The sequence below is a fragment of the Ursus americanus genome, chromosome 24 (genome assembly GCF_024610735.1).
Source record: "Ursus americanus isolate L20-20 chromosome 24, mUrsAme1.1.p, whole genome shotgun sequence".
Lineage (NCBI taxonomy): Eukaryota > Metazoa > Chordata > Mammalia > Carnivora > Ursidae > Ursus > Ursus americanus.
The window spans coordinates 18,732,501-18,747,997 of NC_142150.1; the positions used below are offsets into that span (position 1 = coordinate 18,732,501).

Here is a 15,497-nt window from a genome sequence, read left to right on the forward strand (position 1 = left end):
GACTCGTGATAACATTGCCATGTTATATATGTATATGTATATGTATAAACGGGCATACACACACAATCGCACTTATCAAGTAATAGTACTTAATACCACCTGTTAATTTCCGTTTGGAGCAAGTAAAAAGTACACCACTTAGGGGAGTGTACTTTTCTCCGAACATGAAGAGGGCATCACTGCTGTAACTGCTTTTTTTCATTCACTATGGAAAGTTTTTATACAGTTGGTGTAGAGAAAGCCATGTTTCATTTTGTCAAACCCAAAACGTACTTCCTAACTGCCTTTGTATAAAAGCCAACACAACATGTCAAAAATAAGAGCATAGCCCTCAATATACATTGAACTGGCGGAAGAAGTCAGGAATGGTCTGGCAAAGATAGAAACGTTAAGTTAATTTTTGTATAATTTTCATCCACATTCATACCAGGTAGACTCTGTCAAATACCTATAGTAAGGAAGAACTTGTTCACGCATGCAGAACAAAATAAAATAAGATTAAAAGCTCCAGGAAATCAGCCTGCTTCAAAAAACCATTAAAGTGTGCCTATCCCTCAAGCTTTACAAATGTGTTAATTGTCGTGTTTCAGTCATGTAAATATGTTTCAGCATAAAGTAACCAAGATTTCCTGTTATAGAAGCACTGTGATCTGGGGGTGTGGGGGGAGGGGGGACGATGGAGGACTAAATAACACACTGTAATGAAACCTGCCTTTGGGCAGCACATGCTTCAGTTCTGAATGCCCAGAAATACTTCGCAGACGCGCTAGGCTGCCTAGCAATGGGGATTTCTGATTCTGGCTAGCTTGACAAAGTAAATACAACTATTGAGCATAAGGCAGCTCCTAATAAAAAACAACAATCCCCCCTTGTAAACACCTACATTTGGCCCCATTAAAAATTCTTTCTTCATCCCCAGGAACTCGCAGACCCTGCAATGTGGGGGTCTCAGAGTAACTGTAGAGTGGTCAGGAGATTTAGTGCTGTCAGGATGGTTTACATTGCCATTTCCACCGAGCCCTTCATACCCCATCTCAGGGCTTGGTGGAGCAATGTTCTGCATACACTGGAGGGCATTATGCAAGCAAACACATTGGCCATTATGCTCTCGGGACTCATTCATGGACAGCCAAAAGGAAATCAATATATTTTTTATATATGCTGTCCTTATATACAAAGAAAAGATATGATTGCCACATTTCCAAAAGGAGTGTTCGTCAACAGCTGCCAGTCTTGAAAGTTATTTAGTGGACTGACATTAATATGATAACTTAAGCAGTTGTCTGATTTCAGAATTCCCTGATTTCTGCTTGTTCGCATCTTAGACTTCGTCTGCTCCATAAACTATCAGTCAGACCTCTGACAGTCCCTAAATTGAATAGCGGATCTGCCGTAGTTCTAGAAATCTCTGGGATTTAGGGATCAACCTGGAGTTTACACACATGTTGATCTGCTCACCGTTTACTGAGTCAGAGGTTTCCGATGATAGTAAGGAGGAAACATTAGTTGGAATTCTAGTCGACGAAAACAAAGGGAATGTTACCTTTTGGCACGACCGGAATAGTTTCTGTATGCTTTAAAAGAAAAAAGGGGATAAAAAGAAATTCTCATATAATTAGTAGTTTGAATTTATTTCTAAAAAAAAAAGTGTTGTTGTTGTTTTCAGGCTGAGCATTCAGCTCTCAAACACTGTATGTTCTTAAAATATCTTACTACTGTTAAGCCACCTGAGGTCTGGTATGTAAAATGCTGCTCCTGAACGTTTCCTCACTTGCAGAGGGTGGAAGGGGGCTTCCTGGACAAAGCAGGCTTGAGGAGCCTATCAAAATGACAGTCTGTGCACAGGAAGGTCCCAGTCTTCTTCCATTTACTGCCATAGCAGCAGTAGGCCCTAGGGCTCAAACATCTCTCAGCTTGGCCCTGCTGAAGCTTAATTCAAATTCTACGCACTCTGGAGCTTATATGCTCTGGCCTGCATTGTGCGTTCCAGAGCCACACAAGCCTTGGGGTAAGCAGCAGTTGGAGACCAGTAAAAAGATTGCCAGAGTGAGAAGCCCTGTGCACAATTAAGGAAAAATGAATGGAACGGAGTCCGTTGGGGAGATAGGGAGAGTCTCATTCAGGCAGTCGTTCACAAGCAGGGGTTCACAGAGATGGCAGTGGCCGTGTGGACTTATCCATCCCATCCTTTATCCCAGAGAAGAAGCTAATGGGGGTGCTTTCAAGCATTTCCGCTGTCCAAGTTTAAGTAACAATTGAAGCCATCTTACTCCATCTATCGTATGATTTTTTTTCAGTCCTACCCATGTTAGAACATTAATGAGAAGAAAATGTGCCAAAGAACAAAGGAGAAATCAAAAGAAAAGAAAAAAAGATACTGACTTTTGTTTGGAAGGTAAAACTATTGTAAGCAAAGTTCTTTAGGCGTGATCTAGTTTGTTCTCTGTCCATATAGGAAATAAAAGAGGATAATAACATGACTCCCCACATCTTAAATGCCTGAAAGTTCAGGAACATTGGGCCTGACACTCGGTGGTATTCTTATTACTATATTGTCCAAAAGATACAGGCTCACAATTTAAGAGGATTAAACTCTGCAAACCATGCCCAAAACAGTACTGCCAGAGTTTCTCCTCCACAAACATTTCACACAGGGCCCAACCACTCCAGCTAGAAGCTTCCTGCTGCTCGGCAGGAGATTGGGAACCACCACTCCCCGCAGGAGGAGGATGGGAATAGGCAGATACTGTGGGTCACTCAGGAGATAGAATATTGCTTCTGAATCAGAAGAAAGCAGGATCTAGAAGAGCAAGTGTACACCACCTTTTAGAAAATTCTATCTTTAATAGGATATATCTGTTTGCAACTCTTATTTTATATTGTAAAAAACGTCTATGCGTGGTTTTATAAGGATATGGGTGAGATAGCCCTTGTATTCAGAAAAATAAATTTACATCACTCCTTTGCTACCCTTTGCTCTAGGAATTAAGTCCAAGTCACTTACAAACCCTACACAATCTGATACCTACCTAGCAAACCAAATTTCTCACAGTCACTCCCTTGTTTGTTGACTGCTCCAAAACGCTGACTTTTTCCCGTCCTTCAAACATGCCAAGTTTATTCCTGCCTTACAGCTTTGCATTTGATGACCTCTGCCTAGAAACTTCTTTTTCCAGGTCTTCATAGGTCCCTTCTCAAACTGAAAATCTTAGCTCAAATGTACTCTCCAGAAAGGCTTTCACTAAATAAGGTGGTACCACCCCAACCAATATCATATTGCCATGTTTTATTTCCTTAAAGCACCTCTCACTATCTGAATTATCTTTGTTTGCTTTCCTGTATGTTAGCTATGTCTCCTTGAGTCATGTAAATGTCCATGTATTGTCCCTTCATGAAGTTGTAAGTTCTTTGAAAGGAGGGAGCTTGCCTGTCTTGTTCACTCTTTTTTCTCTACTACTTGGAAAAGTTCTGGCACGTAGAGTAATGAATAAGAATGTGACTTTGAAGCCAGGCTGCCTGAATTCAAATACCATTCCAGCATCCTGAAGTTGCAACATCACTTCTACTCTGTTCAAATTTGGTCACGTGATCCACAACTATCTGAAAGGAAAGCATGGAAATGGAGTTTTTATTCTGGATGGCCTCCAATTCAAGAGTTCTTCTACCAAAGGAAAAAGGGAGAGTAGATAATGGAGGATAATCATCAGTCTCTGTCACAGTCCACAGCCCATGGAACCAAGTATCCACGCACAGCCTTCCCACACGCTTACAGCCTCTCCGTGGGTGAGTGGAGAATCCTGCTGATAGAAACCAGGAATTCTCTGCCCTCACAGTGGAGGACTTCAGCCCAGTTTGTAGTCCCCAGTTCTGCTCTCTGGAAGGAACTCCCTTGTCCGTTATCCTCTGTATCCTTTTAGGAAGTTATTCATTGTCCCTTATCATCCATGGCTATGTGAAGTCACCATCAGAGAGTGTGCTCTTGGGGGGCTGCACAGTTTTGATAGATCAGGTTTGGGGACCTAAAATTATTTTAGGGGGTGAGTAATCATAGACTTTTGACCAGGCTTGTGGTTTCTTTGGCAATACAATCCCATCAAGGTTCCCAGTCTGTTCACTTCCGTTCAGTCCCACATGCAAGTAGTCACAGCCAAGGAGTTGTCTGGACATAGTTCTAGGATTCAGCAGCAGGAAGCCCATCCCATCGAATTATTTTATGTAGAGGAGAGAGAGTTTATCCCAGAAAACTAGGGGGCTAACGAAATAATGGGAAGGGCTGAAGGACATTGCCACCAAACTGGCCTTCAGGGACACTGCTGCTTCCTCAGTCAGGAAGGTGAGGAATTGGGAGGCCAGCACTAGGGCTGTTGGCTGAACTCGCGCACCTCTATGGCTATGATCTTGGGCTTGGTACCTTCTCACGGCTACCCCTGCAATATTCCTTGACCCCCACGAAGCAAGTAAGCAGGCACTGAAACACTGATCTGGCCTCCACTTCTGCACCTGCCTGTCAACTCCCATGGAGCCATTGACCAGTCACTGGAATACTGATGCAAAACAAACCAAGGTCCCTGCAGTCGTGCTTGCGAATTGCAGGACTGAGAGCGGCGGGGAGGTAACTGCTGCTTCTCTTCCACCTGTTGACTCTAGTACCAATGCCTCTAATCCGAGAAGGGTAATTCACACCTTTCCCTCCTCCAGAGGTTGGAATGGATACTTGTATACCACAGCTGTTACCTTCTAAGGCCTGAGTCGTATTTTCTGGCCACTCTGTTCTACCCACATCCCTCTCACCTTGTTAGTAACTAGCTTGACTCCATCTAAAATAATCAACTTGAGGGGGGGCGCCTGGGTGGCTCAGTCAGTTAAGTGTCTGCCTTCGGCCCAGGTCATGGTCTCAGGGTCCTGGGATCGAGCCCCACATCAGGCTTCCTGCTCAGCAGGGCGTCTGCTTTTCCCTCTCCTTTCCCCTCTGCCCCTCACTCACGCTCACACTCTCTGTCTCTCAAATAAGTAAATAAAATCTTTAAAAATAAATAAATAAAATAATCAACTTGAGAGGGAAGGCGAGACCCTTCATGTGACTTTCATCTCTGAGCTGGCTCCTATTTTGTAGCCAGTCCCGTAATGAAGGTATTTCACCAAGGCTTGGGGCACAGACACCTCCCGTGAAGGCTGCGTGCCGCAGTGTGCGGGACAGAAACAGTTGGGCTTCTTCAGTCCTCTGAGGCTCCAATTTACCAAGCCTTTCATCAGTGTAGACTCTGGGCGGCAGGCAGAGCACCTTCTTTAAGAGGCATGGTCCCCTCAAACCCTCCTTCCAAATTCTCTAGCTCTAGCCTGAGTTCCTTTCTCTTTTATAAATAACTTTGCTGAAAGTGGCAAGAAGCGGCTAACACAACAATATCCTGAATTTCTCCAGCACTTTGCCTGGAGCCACTGCTCAGGAGGTGCCTTCCAAGTTATCGCCATCATAACAAGGGTCACCGGCCTTCCCGTCTGCAATCGGACCTCACCGCCCACTTTCCAACCACCAAGCCATTTAACTCACGGAACACAAGTGCTGCATCTTGCAGGTACCAAATGCTGCATAAACAGGACACACGTCAGGCCTTTACTGCAGAGCTCCAAAAATACAGTGGCTTAAATAATGTAGAAGTTCACATATGTCTCACTTTAAAGCCCAAGTTAGTGACCCAGGGTCTTTGGATGGCCAGATGGTATCGGGAAACCCTAGACTAATTTTCTCACTCTGCTGTCCCCCCTCCTCAACGCATAGCTTCCAAGTGATGGTCCAGAATGGCTGCTTCAGCACCCACCCTCAAGTCCACATTTCAGCAAGTCGGGAAGAGGAAAGTTAGGCTTGCTGCTAACATTTGTGGAGCCTAGAGCAGTAAGGCAAATAAAGAATCACATAATTATTATATGCCTAAAATTCTAAAGTTCTCAAGCCAAGAAACCACAAAATATGTATTATCTTCCTTCCTTTGCAAATACAACTTTCTGGAAAGTCAAGTTTAAATTTAAGATACAGGTTCCAGTCTAGAACTTAGAGATGTAGGAAGACTTGGCCTGCAGTCCACCCCCTTTCTCTTCCCACTCCTGTCTCCTTTCCACACACAGGCCCAAATGCTTGGGGACACCCAGCCTGCATATCCAAACTCCATGCACACGCCACGCAAACAGCAGTCCCTTGGCTATTCCCGGGACTCCGGAGTGTGCACATAGACAACATGATTTTCCCTTTGGGCACGAACGTGGGGAAAAGACCTACGCAGACTTTGTGGCCATTGGGACAGGGAGTTCTGAATTCTGAATACCCAGAGCATGTCCTGTAAAGAAGAGGCACGTCCTCTTTGCCCTGGGATTCCTCACCCCATGAGGGAGGGAGGATCAAGGCCCAGGATGGGGGCCCTCTCGCTGAGGTCAGGGAGAGGGGAAGTAAAAGACACCTCCCCTTATTCACAGATCTGACCCTGAACTTAACCACCGCACTTCTGCTCAAGATGAAGTGACCAGGACTGAGTCACTCAGCCCCATCTATTGGCAAGAGAAGTTGGGAAATGTGACCTTTATTCTGGGAGGCCATGTGCCCCACCAATATTCGGAGATTCTTTTACTGACTGCAAAGGAAGAGAATAGATACTGAGAGGAAGCTAGCAATCTCTGCCACAGACACATGCCTTTTCACAAATCACACTTTTGTTTAGACAAGTGAGTTCTTCACAATCTGCTTTCAGAGAGGTGAGTTTGGAGGCAAGACAATACTGTCAGATATAATTGACGGTCAAAATAATTGCACACCTGAGCATTTTTCAATGGGCAGCCAGTATGCAATATGCCAGCTCTGAAATTTTGTCTAATTTTCAGATCAATCAGGAAGAACCGAATGAATTGTTTTCAATTCAAAGGATATAGTATAATTATGACATTCAATAAAACAATTTTAATCTTAAACCCTGAGAATGAATTGCATTTTTAAACAAAAACTAAAGCTTAAAACCTGACCATGTTTGTCTGAATTTTTTCCAGAAATATTCAGCCACTGCCAAATGTACACTTACCAATCTAAAAAGAGCAAAAATTGGTTCTGCCATTGTTTCTTCTGGTCTACTCATATAGGAGAGTGACACAAAACTCACCAAAAATTAGGCAGATGCATCTTCCACGTTGTAAAATTTTAACCAGATATAGAATAATTGCAATATAACATTACATTGTCATGATGTAATAGCGATGGAATGAGTGTAACAATGTAAATGTAATCATTACATAAGAGCATATGACACTGATTTATTTTGCATGTTGAAAGAACACTCTAAAATCTTGTGAAGAGGGGCACTTGGGTGGCTCAGTCGGCTAAGTATCTGCCTTCGGCTCAGATCATGGTCCCTGGGTCCTGGGATCAAGCCACACATCGGACTCCCTACTTGTGGGGAGCTTGCTTCTCCCTCTCCTCCCCGCTCACGCTGTCTCTCACTCTCTCTCTCTCCCTCTCAAATAAATAAATAAAATCTTTAAAGAAATAAACAAGTAAATAAAATAAAAAATAACATCTTGTGAAGAGATAATAGCCACACCATGATGATGAATATACCAGGCCTGCTGCATCTGTCTCCCTCCCTCTGCCCTCCACCCTGTGCCAGTGGAAGGGAGCCCGTCTTTCCACTAAAGAAAGGGAAATACCTCTTTGTATGTATAGAGCAAGAGAGATTCTGACCACTGCTTTGGCCCCCACCCCTTGAGCTAGTGGAGACATCAGGTGTGCATGTCCTGGTTGGAAAGCAAGAATGGAGCCCCCGGCAGTCATCGGCAGTTCACACACTGCGGGGATGCTTCCGGCTCGTGCTCATATTGCTGTGGCCCTTCTTGAAACTATAGCTCACTGCTGCTTATCTCCCAAGAGCCATTTGCTCCATCTTCCATAGGAATCAATTTGTTGGACATTTTACACATTTCACAACATTTCCCGCCTCCCTTGTAGCCGGCCAGGTGCAGCCATGTCTGAGTTCTGGACATGAGTGGAAGTGATGTGTTCAGCTCCAGATCTGGCCTTTTTGGCCCCTTCTTCCCATCAGCTGAGAGAAAGCGACAACAGCAGCCTTGGGGCCAAAAGTGGAGGAAGGCCCTGTTGAGGACAGCAGACCAGTCCTCACAGCTCAGAATCTCCTACTCCTGGACTATGAAGTGGGAGAGAAATATACTTCTGCCTTTTTTTAAGCCATTTATTGGAAGGGGTGGGAGCGTGTCTAGATTCCAGCTACTCAGCCTATATTCTAGTTCAGCCCTACCATTCATAGCAGTGCCTCATAACCAGAATATGGTTTCAGAAGTCAGCGAGTCATCCTTCAGGTGAGGGCGTCATGTGGCTCTTGAAGAAAATCTGGAATGGAATAAGATGGTGTGTCTTTTGTTAATTTGTTTTTTCTCTTCGTCACGTAAAGAGGGGGAAATGCTTTTTAAACTCGAGTAGAGAAGCTTCATCTTCTGACATGTCCTTTATTAGTTCTTCTGTCAGCAGTGAGGACATGTGCAAAAGACAGATTTTTTAAATAAGATGGACCCCAAATTGCCTGTGCGGTACCACCTTGCACATACTCAGCTGGCCCAGAAGCCAGGCATCCGACATGCCCCATTTTCACCACTGCGTTCCTAAGTATGAGGGAAACGGTTTAGGCTTTTTAAACCTTTCCAGAAACCAGGACTATGATCGCAGTTTCCTTTTTGGTTTCTTTACAGGGCTGCAGGAGAGGGTAACGTGCACTCAGTGCTCAGACGCCAGCATAGTGACTGAGACCCGCCGGCTAAGACTGGTGTTCTGTTGTTGTTGCTTACAATGACGTGTAGTTCATTACGTTTGTGGAATTGTTTCCTTGCCCTAATAAACTCACTTATTTTTTTCTTGTTGAACCACATGTATTTTATAAGCCATCTCAACTGTTGTGGAGCAAGAAGAGATGTAAGTAAATTAGTGTACTACTTGACACTTCAGAGAACATGCACCTCTACGTCTCATTTGATCCTGAAGCAGTCTCTGAAGGGAGAATTATCCCCCAGTGATAGATGAGGAGACACTGAGACTCACACAGGAGAACTGACTTGCCCAAGGTCACTGAGAGGGAGTGACAGACGGACGGACGTATCAAACTTTCACTGGCTGCCTCTGTTAAGCGACCAGTGGAGAGCCTATACGTTCTAAGGGGTTTACAAGTTTTCATTTAAGTTGGCTATGGGAGCGCCTGGCTGGCCCAGTCGGTAGAACATGAGTCTCTCGATCTCGGGGTTGTAAGTTCGAGCCCCATGCCAAGTGTAGAGATTACTTAAAAATAAAATCTTAAACAAAAAATAAGATAAAATGGCTGTGTTTTAAAGAACAAGAGAAAATCTATTAGAAAGTATTTTGAAATATTAACACTGATTTCTGTGAATCTGATTAATGCGAAGGGTGACTGTTCAGGAAATGTCAAAATATAAAAAGGCTTGAAACAACTCTCTCTTCATCTGGGAAGGGTTAAAATGTACTACATCAGACAGAAAACAAACAGTGCCTGGTGGTTTGGTCTTGGCAAAATATGAAAAATATAAATTGATTAAACTTAGTTTAATGGGTATTTACCTGCAATTTGTCTCAAATCCAGGTGTAATCTAGATTCATTATCTTGCCCCTTCTGTCTGGGAACTGTGAGTGCTGAGCATGGGGCTGGCAGGCTGGGAGAAAGGAATTAGGAAAGGAAACTGTGCGGCCGGGAAATCCAATCCTGTGTGTCTATAGGACCCATTTAGTTGCTGACTCAAGAAGGAACAACATACAGCCAGTGGCTAAGCCCAACAAAGAGACAGAGATGTAGGCAGAGGGGGAAGAATCTCGAAGTCTGGCTCGGCTTGGTACCCACGGAGCTGCAGAGCAACGCTCTCCTGCTGCTGTTGCTTTATTCTGACCCAGGACTTCATAGCGGCCTAAGGGTGCCTTTTAGCAGGAGCTCCCGTAATCTGCCGGAGTATTCTGGCAGCCCCGCTGTTTCCCACCTTGCAGTACTAGAGAAGAGGGACCCATTAATCCAGTGGGATCACTGCAGATCACCTAGGCCTCTGTGAGAAATTGGGAGTTGTCACGTCTTTCTCAACTCCCTTTGCCTACACAGAAGGCATCATTTTAGACAAGGCATTAACGGAAAAAATAGGCAGACAGCCAGATATGCGTCTCCTGCCTTGGCAGCACGGTCTCTTCCTCCCAGAATCTGGGAAAAGAAAATCGGGTGGGAAAAATTTCCACTCAAGATGTAAGATATGTTTTGGGCCTTCGCCTCAGAACTCCAGGTATAAAATGAGAAAGATGAAGACCTTGACTGGTTTCCAAGGTTGAAAATGGTATGGTATTTTTTTTAATAGTCTGATTTTTATTTAAATCATTACTCAGTGAAACCTCAAGGTCTATAGGTTATACGTCCCCACAGCCTTGCAGCTTTAGTCGAAAGGAGGTCACGTGCTATGCAAAGTATCTTACAGCGTATTTTTTCAGAAGACAGATCTGGGGTACAGCCGCATCTGAACATGTACGTGTCAAGTGTGTAAGTGCTTTGGAAGCCTCAAAGGAAAGGTCCCTGACACACCTGGCAAGCCTGGAACCTGATCTCTCCTTCTTCCTCCCTGCTCACATCGCACTGACATGGCGCACGGCGGGGGGGGGGGGGGGCTCAGAAAGGAAGAAAACAAAACCCACGGCTTGAGAATTTAGAGTGCAGAGTAAGCTCATTCAAGTAACCATCAACAGAGCCTGCAACATCACTCACGTAGTTCCAAGAGCCATCCTTGGGCTTTTTCAAAGGACGTAAGTATACAAACTAGCGTTGACCATGTAGCCTTTGGTTCGAAGCATTTAACCATATGAACCAAAATTTTTGTGCTCAGAAGTTACACACAAATGATATTTGACTTTTCTTCAAACCCATTCAATCTGAAAGATTTCCAAGCATGTCACACGTCACATTTAGCTACTTTTGCTATGAAGGGCTTTCAGCCAACTGGCTCACGTTCGTTGCCTAGAGAGGCAGAGGAAGAGAAATTTTTAGCAAATAGGTAAGCTCCCGAAATAAATTGTCTTGTGCTGGTTCTGAACAACTACACTAGTTTCCTCATTTAGATTATCAGAACAGTATGACCCTTCACCCAAATGCATCTTAAAGATGTACCAGCTCCCCTGTTAAGCAAATCACCATTTCGGCATGTCAGAATCCATTCATGATTTAACACCTAGCCCATCTCCATGAAGCTTTCCCCTCCTCTCCTCCCCCCGATTCCAGCTTTGGCTCTCCTTTCCTGCAGACATCACTTGGAGGGCTCAGAGGATGGGTACCACTGTGCTTGTCTTACTCATGCTCCTGGAATTAGAAGTAATGGGGAAGGTGCTCTGTTCACCTTACTTTGAGTAGATCCGAAGTATTTGTTGAATCCAGTTGATCACCTAAATAGCCTGATCACCATCTGACATAATCTTTATGAGGTCCCAACCAGAAGTATACACACACACAAGGTTTTTTATAGTGAATTTTCTTTAGCTTTCAGATAACCTTCAGATCATGTATCCTAGTCACATTAGCAATAACTATAGGATCTTAGAGAAACATTAGAGTTCAGACATGTAATTAAATGTCTCTTTCCCTCCCATTTCCTCACATGAACGCTGATAGAGTTAACACTGCAAAGACATTCATAACCTCAGACTTCAGAGTCACACATGTCTTTTAGATTCCTGAACCTTTCATGCTTTCATTTCTGCCTGCAGTCCTTTCTGGAAAAAACAAAAACAGGCTATGAAAAAATGAAAGAATTGTTTAAAACAAAGAAAAAAGTATGTCTTTATTTGAGCTTTTAAAAATCATTCAAGAAATAGACATTTAGTTATTTAATATATGACAGGCTGGGTACTATGGATACAAATGAGTATTGCTATCCAGATATTACTGTGTGCATATGACAGCATTTTCTTGACCTGTCTGACATCTTTGTTGGTCATAGATCCATAGTAGTATGTTCCCTTCCAGGTATATTTGCATTAAAAACTAAGTATCTGAAAACTGAAGTCAAAGGAGAATATTGTCGTAAATTTTTTTAATGTTTTGAAATATTTTGATCTTCTGCACACAGCTTGTGTTTACATGGCACTAAAGAAGCCTTTTATCAGGGGCGCCTGAGTGGCTCAGTCGTTAAGCGTCTGCCTTCGGCTCAGGGCGTGATCCCAGAGTCCTGGGATCGAGCCCCACATCAGGCTCCTCTGCTGGGAGCCTGCTTCTTCCTCTCCCACTCCCTCTGTCTGTGTTCCCTCTTGCTGGCTGGCTCTCTCTCTCTCTCAAATAAATAAATAAAACCTTAAAAAAAAAAAAAGCCTTTTATCTGGAAAGAAACTCTCCAGAACATATGCTGATGGATCACAGTATTTTGACCCAAAAAAATGGTTCTACTTTTTTCATCTTTTTTTTTTTTTTTTCATATTGTAAGGAGTTTTCCAAATGAAGGGTTTCAGATAGGCTGTCTCCAGGTCAGTTCACTCCTGCAAGGCTTTGGCTAGTCATCACTGGATACCCCCATCCTACCTCACTTACCTTTAGCCTCCCACACCCTCTCTGTGCCTCCCACAACAGACATGTTTCTTTGAGTTTGGATTTTTGTGAAAATTGTATGGGCTGGGGGCACTGTCGGTAAAGGAATTTGATAGAGATCCTTTTGAAAACCAAAAGAGTTCTTTTGAAATATGAATATTTCTCCCTAATTACAGTAACTGTTGTGCATTATGGTCAGTTTGTGCATCTGCTTGAATCAGCCTCTATCTGCAGAAAAACAGTTAAGATGGGGGAGATGTTCAGAGCTACGCTGTACTTTTGAAAACATGACCAATGTCATGCATAGAAACAAACTTACCAAGATGTGAAACAGATGTCATAGCTGACTTATCTGAAGATATAAAAAATATTGATCCTATGATTGGTATCTTTTTGTTTCATTATGTCAATATTTCTACAAAAAATTGTAAGTTCCTAAAAAAAGTCTAGCCTTGAAATAGAATCATGAGGTCAACTTAATAGACAAAGGGAAACAAGCATTTGGAGGGATCCATAATTGCTGAGAAGCTACATTCAGTTTAAAAATCACATTTTGGAACCCTGGCAAAAACAAAGCCAAGCCAACAAACAACCCCGCCATTATTACAATAGTGTTCTTTTTCAAGTATGCCTTTATTTGGGCATTTACATATTTTCATTTTGACCCAAATAAGAGAAATCTTAATGTGTTTAGGTTTGGATTCTGGAAACGTTCCACTAAGATCCCTGGTCCAGTGTCTGCGATGGCTATAATTTGTAAAACCTAGTAGCAAGAAGATGTGATTATATTGGGTCTCGGTCTGAAGAACTGTTTTAGCAGGAATTTCATCTGCAAGACTAAATGCTGATCAACAGAGCATAATATTGTATTCTGAAGTGTGCTAGCTAAAGCAAAATTAATTTTTTTTCCTTCTTTCCTTCCTTCTGAAATCTTCTGCCACAGCGACTGCATTTGCCTCCAGACTTGTCAGACACAGTGAGCCGCTCAAGCAAACAGGATCTGGCAGAATCCTCCAAGCTGCTGGGCCCAGGCTGTGGCATGATGGCCGGAGGCAAGAAGCACCTGGACTTCTAGCGATTCCTCCTTAGTCGTTGCATGCAGAATTATATGACACTCTAATTATGATTGCTAATAGCTTATGTAAATATTTTTCTTAACGATTTGACCCTCCAATCCTTGAAAAACAGTTAGGATTGCAAAATGAGGCCACCGCTCTTCATTTTCCTTACCCAACTTTTTATGCAGAAAGAGTACAGCAAAACTACTTTCATTTTAAAATTTTGTTTTATGCTATGTTTAGAGAAAGCAGATAATTTTATTTTTAAATAAAATGTGAGAAACTCCATGTGCCTCACAGTGGTCATTAGTGTACGTGTATTAAGGCACTTAGTTCATTGTAAGTGTATATTACAGCGGGTAGCGTATAAAACGATATGAAATTCATAATTGTGTATGAAAAACATTTTATTTCTGAAAAAGTCACTTGCCACCAAAAAATGCTAAGGTTTTTTTTTTAATGAAAAATTCATTTGCTAATATATGTGAAGACTATAATAAAATGAATTTTGCATTTATGCATCCTGTTATTAAATTGATGAATACAAAATAATATTTTGGGATTAAGATTCCATTAAAGATCAGTAGTCTACCACAGTAGTTAATAAATATAAAGAACTTGAGTGACAGAAAGCATAGAAAAAGTAGTTGACGGTCTTCTGTTTAGTAATCCTAAACAACTGAAGTCAGCACTATGAAATTACGTCAACAGACATAATTCAGGATTGAAATTCAAACTGACAGCTACATTAACGCTAGGGGAAAGCAAGTATTGAAGCTTGCTGAGATTTTTACAGAACATAGGTCTGAGACAAAGTAGCAAACTGAAACTGACTCCGATTTCCATTGCATCAGGTAAGCCCTTTGTGAATTAGGAACGTGGGTTGGGTATGCACATTTATAACCATATAGACATATATTTGGGGGGTATATAGCACATCGAACCAGTTTTCATATTAAACACTAGGTTTTTGAATCATAGTTCCATATTCTCAAACCTTTTGGCAAATAGACAAAAAGTGAAGGTTAAAAAGTAACTTGCATTAAAGTAAAGAATCTCAATTTTTAAAAAGCCGCTTCACGTCCATTAGGAGAAATTGAATTCCTAAAATGCATCTTCAGTGATGTTAGAATAAATTTTGAAGCAGTTATAACTAGCATTTTTAAGCAGTTTGCTTGTAATACACCACAAATTATACTTTATTTGTTCTTGACAACATTGTAGAAAACAAAGACTAGGTTTTTAAAACTGTCTAACCAATATGATGAATGTCAGTCACTTAAAAAAAAAAAAAACCCACTGTAGCATAAACACACACTGTATACAGGTTTTATTCAGAATTAGAATAATTGAATCAATGACAGTGATTCGCCAGGATGTCAAATCTCTCCATCATATCCTGTCACTACCAGTTTATTTTTTGTGATCAAAATCAAAAAGACAACTATTTTGTCACCCGCTATTTTATTAGTACTAAAAATCAGGCTTCTTCTATTTTTTTAGAATGTCTGGTTTATTTTTTTCACTTCTTTTAATTCGAAAGACACAAATTCTTCCCCATTTTCTTTTCAAAATAAAGTTTCAGAATTGATCTGTCAGTTAAAATTAAAGGGCTTTTATATTAAGCAAAGGTGCTTTTAAAATTTAAAGCAACTTCAAAAAATCAATTTAGTCCATAGATAATAAATAATATGCGGATACTCCACAAAAGCTTTGCTATGTCCTTTGAAAGCATTATGAACAATATGAATAAATTCAAATGAATATTTTAGTTGGGTTATTATTTTAATAACTCTAACCTTTTTCTTACCATGTTGTGATTCATTTTATACAAACACACAACGGA

General features: G+C 41.9%; 1 protein-coding gene across 2 annotated transcripts in view; it reads left to right on the forward strand.

Annotated features, from left to right (window-relative positions):
• The window catches only part of ELP4 (elongator acetyltransferase complex subunit 4), a 240,061-nt gene extending 225,893 nt beyond the window's left edge, over window positions 1-14,168 (forward strand). For both annotated transcript variants that reach the window (XM_045808560.2, XM_045808561.2), the window contains one exon: window positions 13,537-14,168. In XM_045808560.2, coding sequence (XP_045664516.2) covers window positions 13,537-13,668 — 132 coding nt within the window. In that variant the 3' untranslated portion in view covers window positions 13,669-14,168. The remainder of the gene's footprint in view (window positions 1-13,536) is intronic.
• The last annotated feature ends 1,329 nt before the right edge of the window (window positions 14,169-15,497 follow it).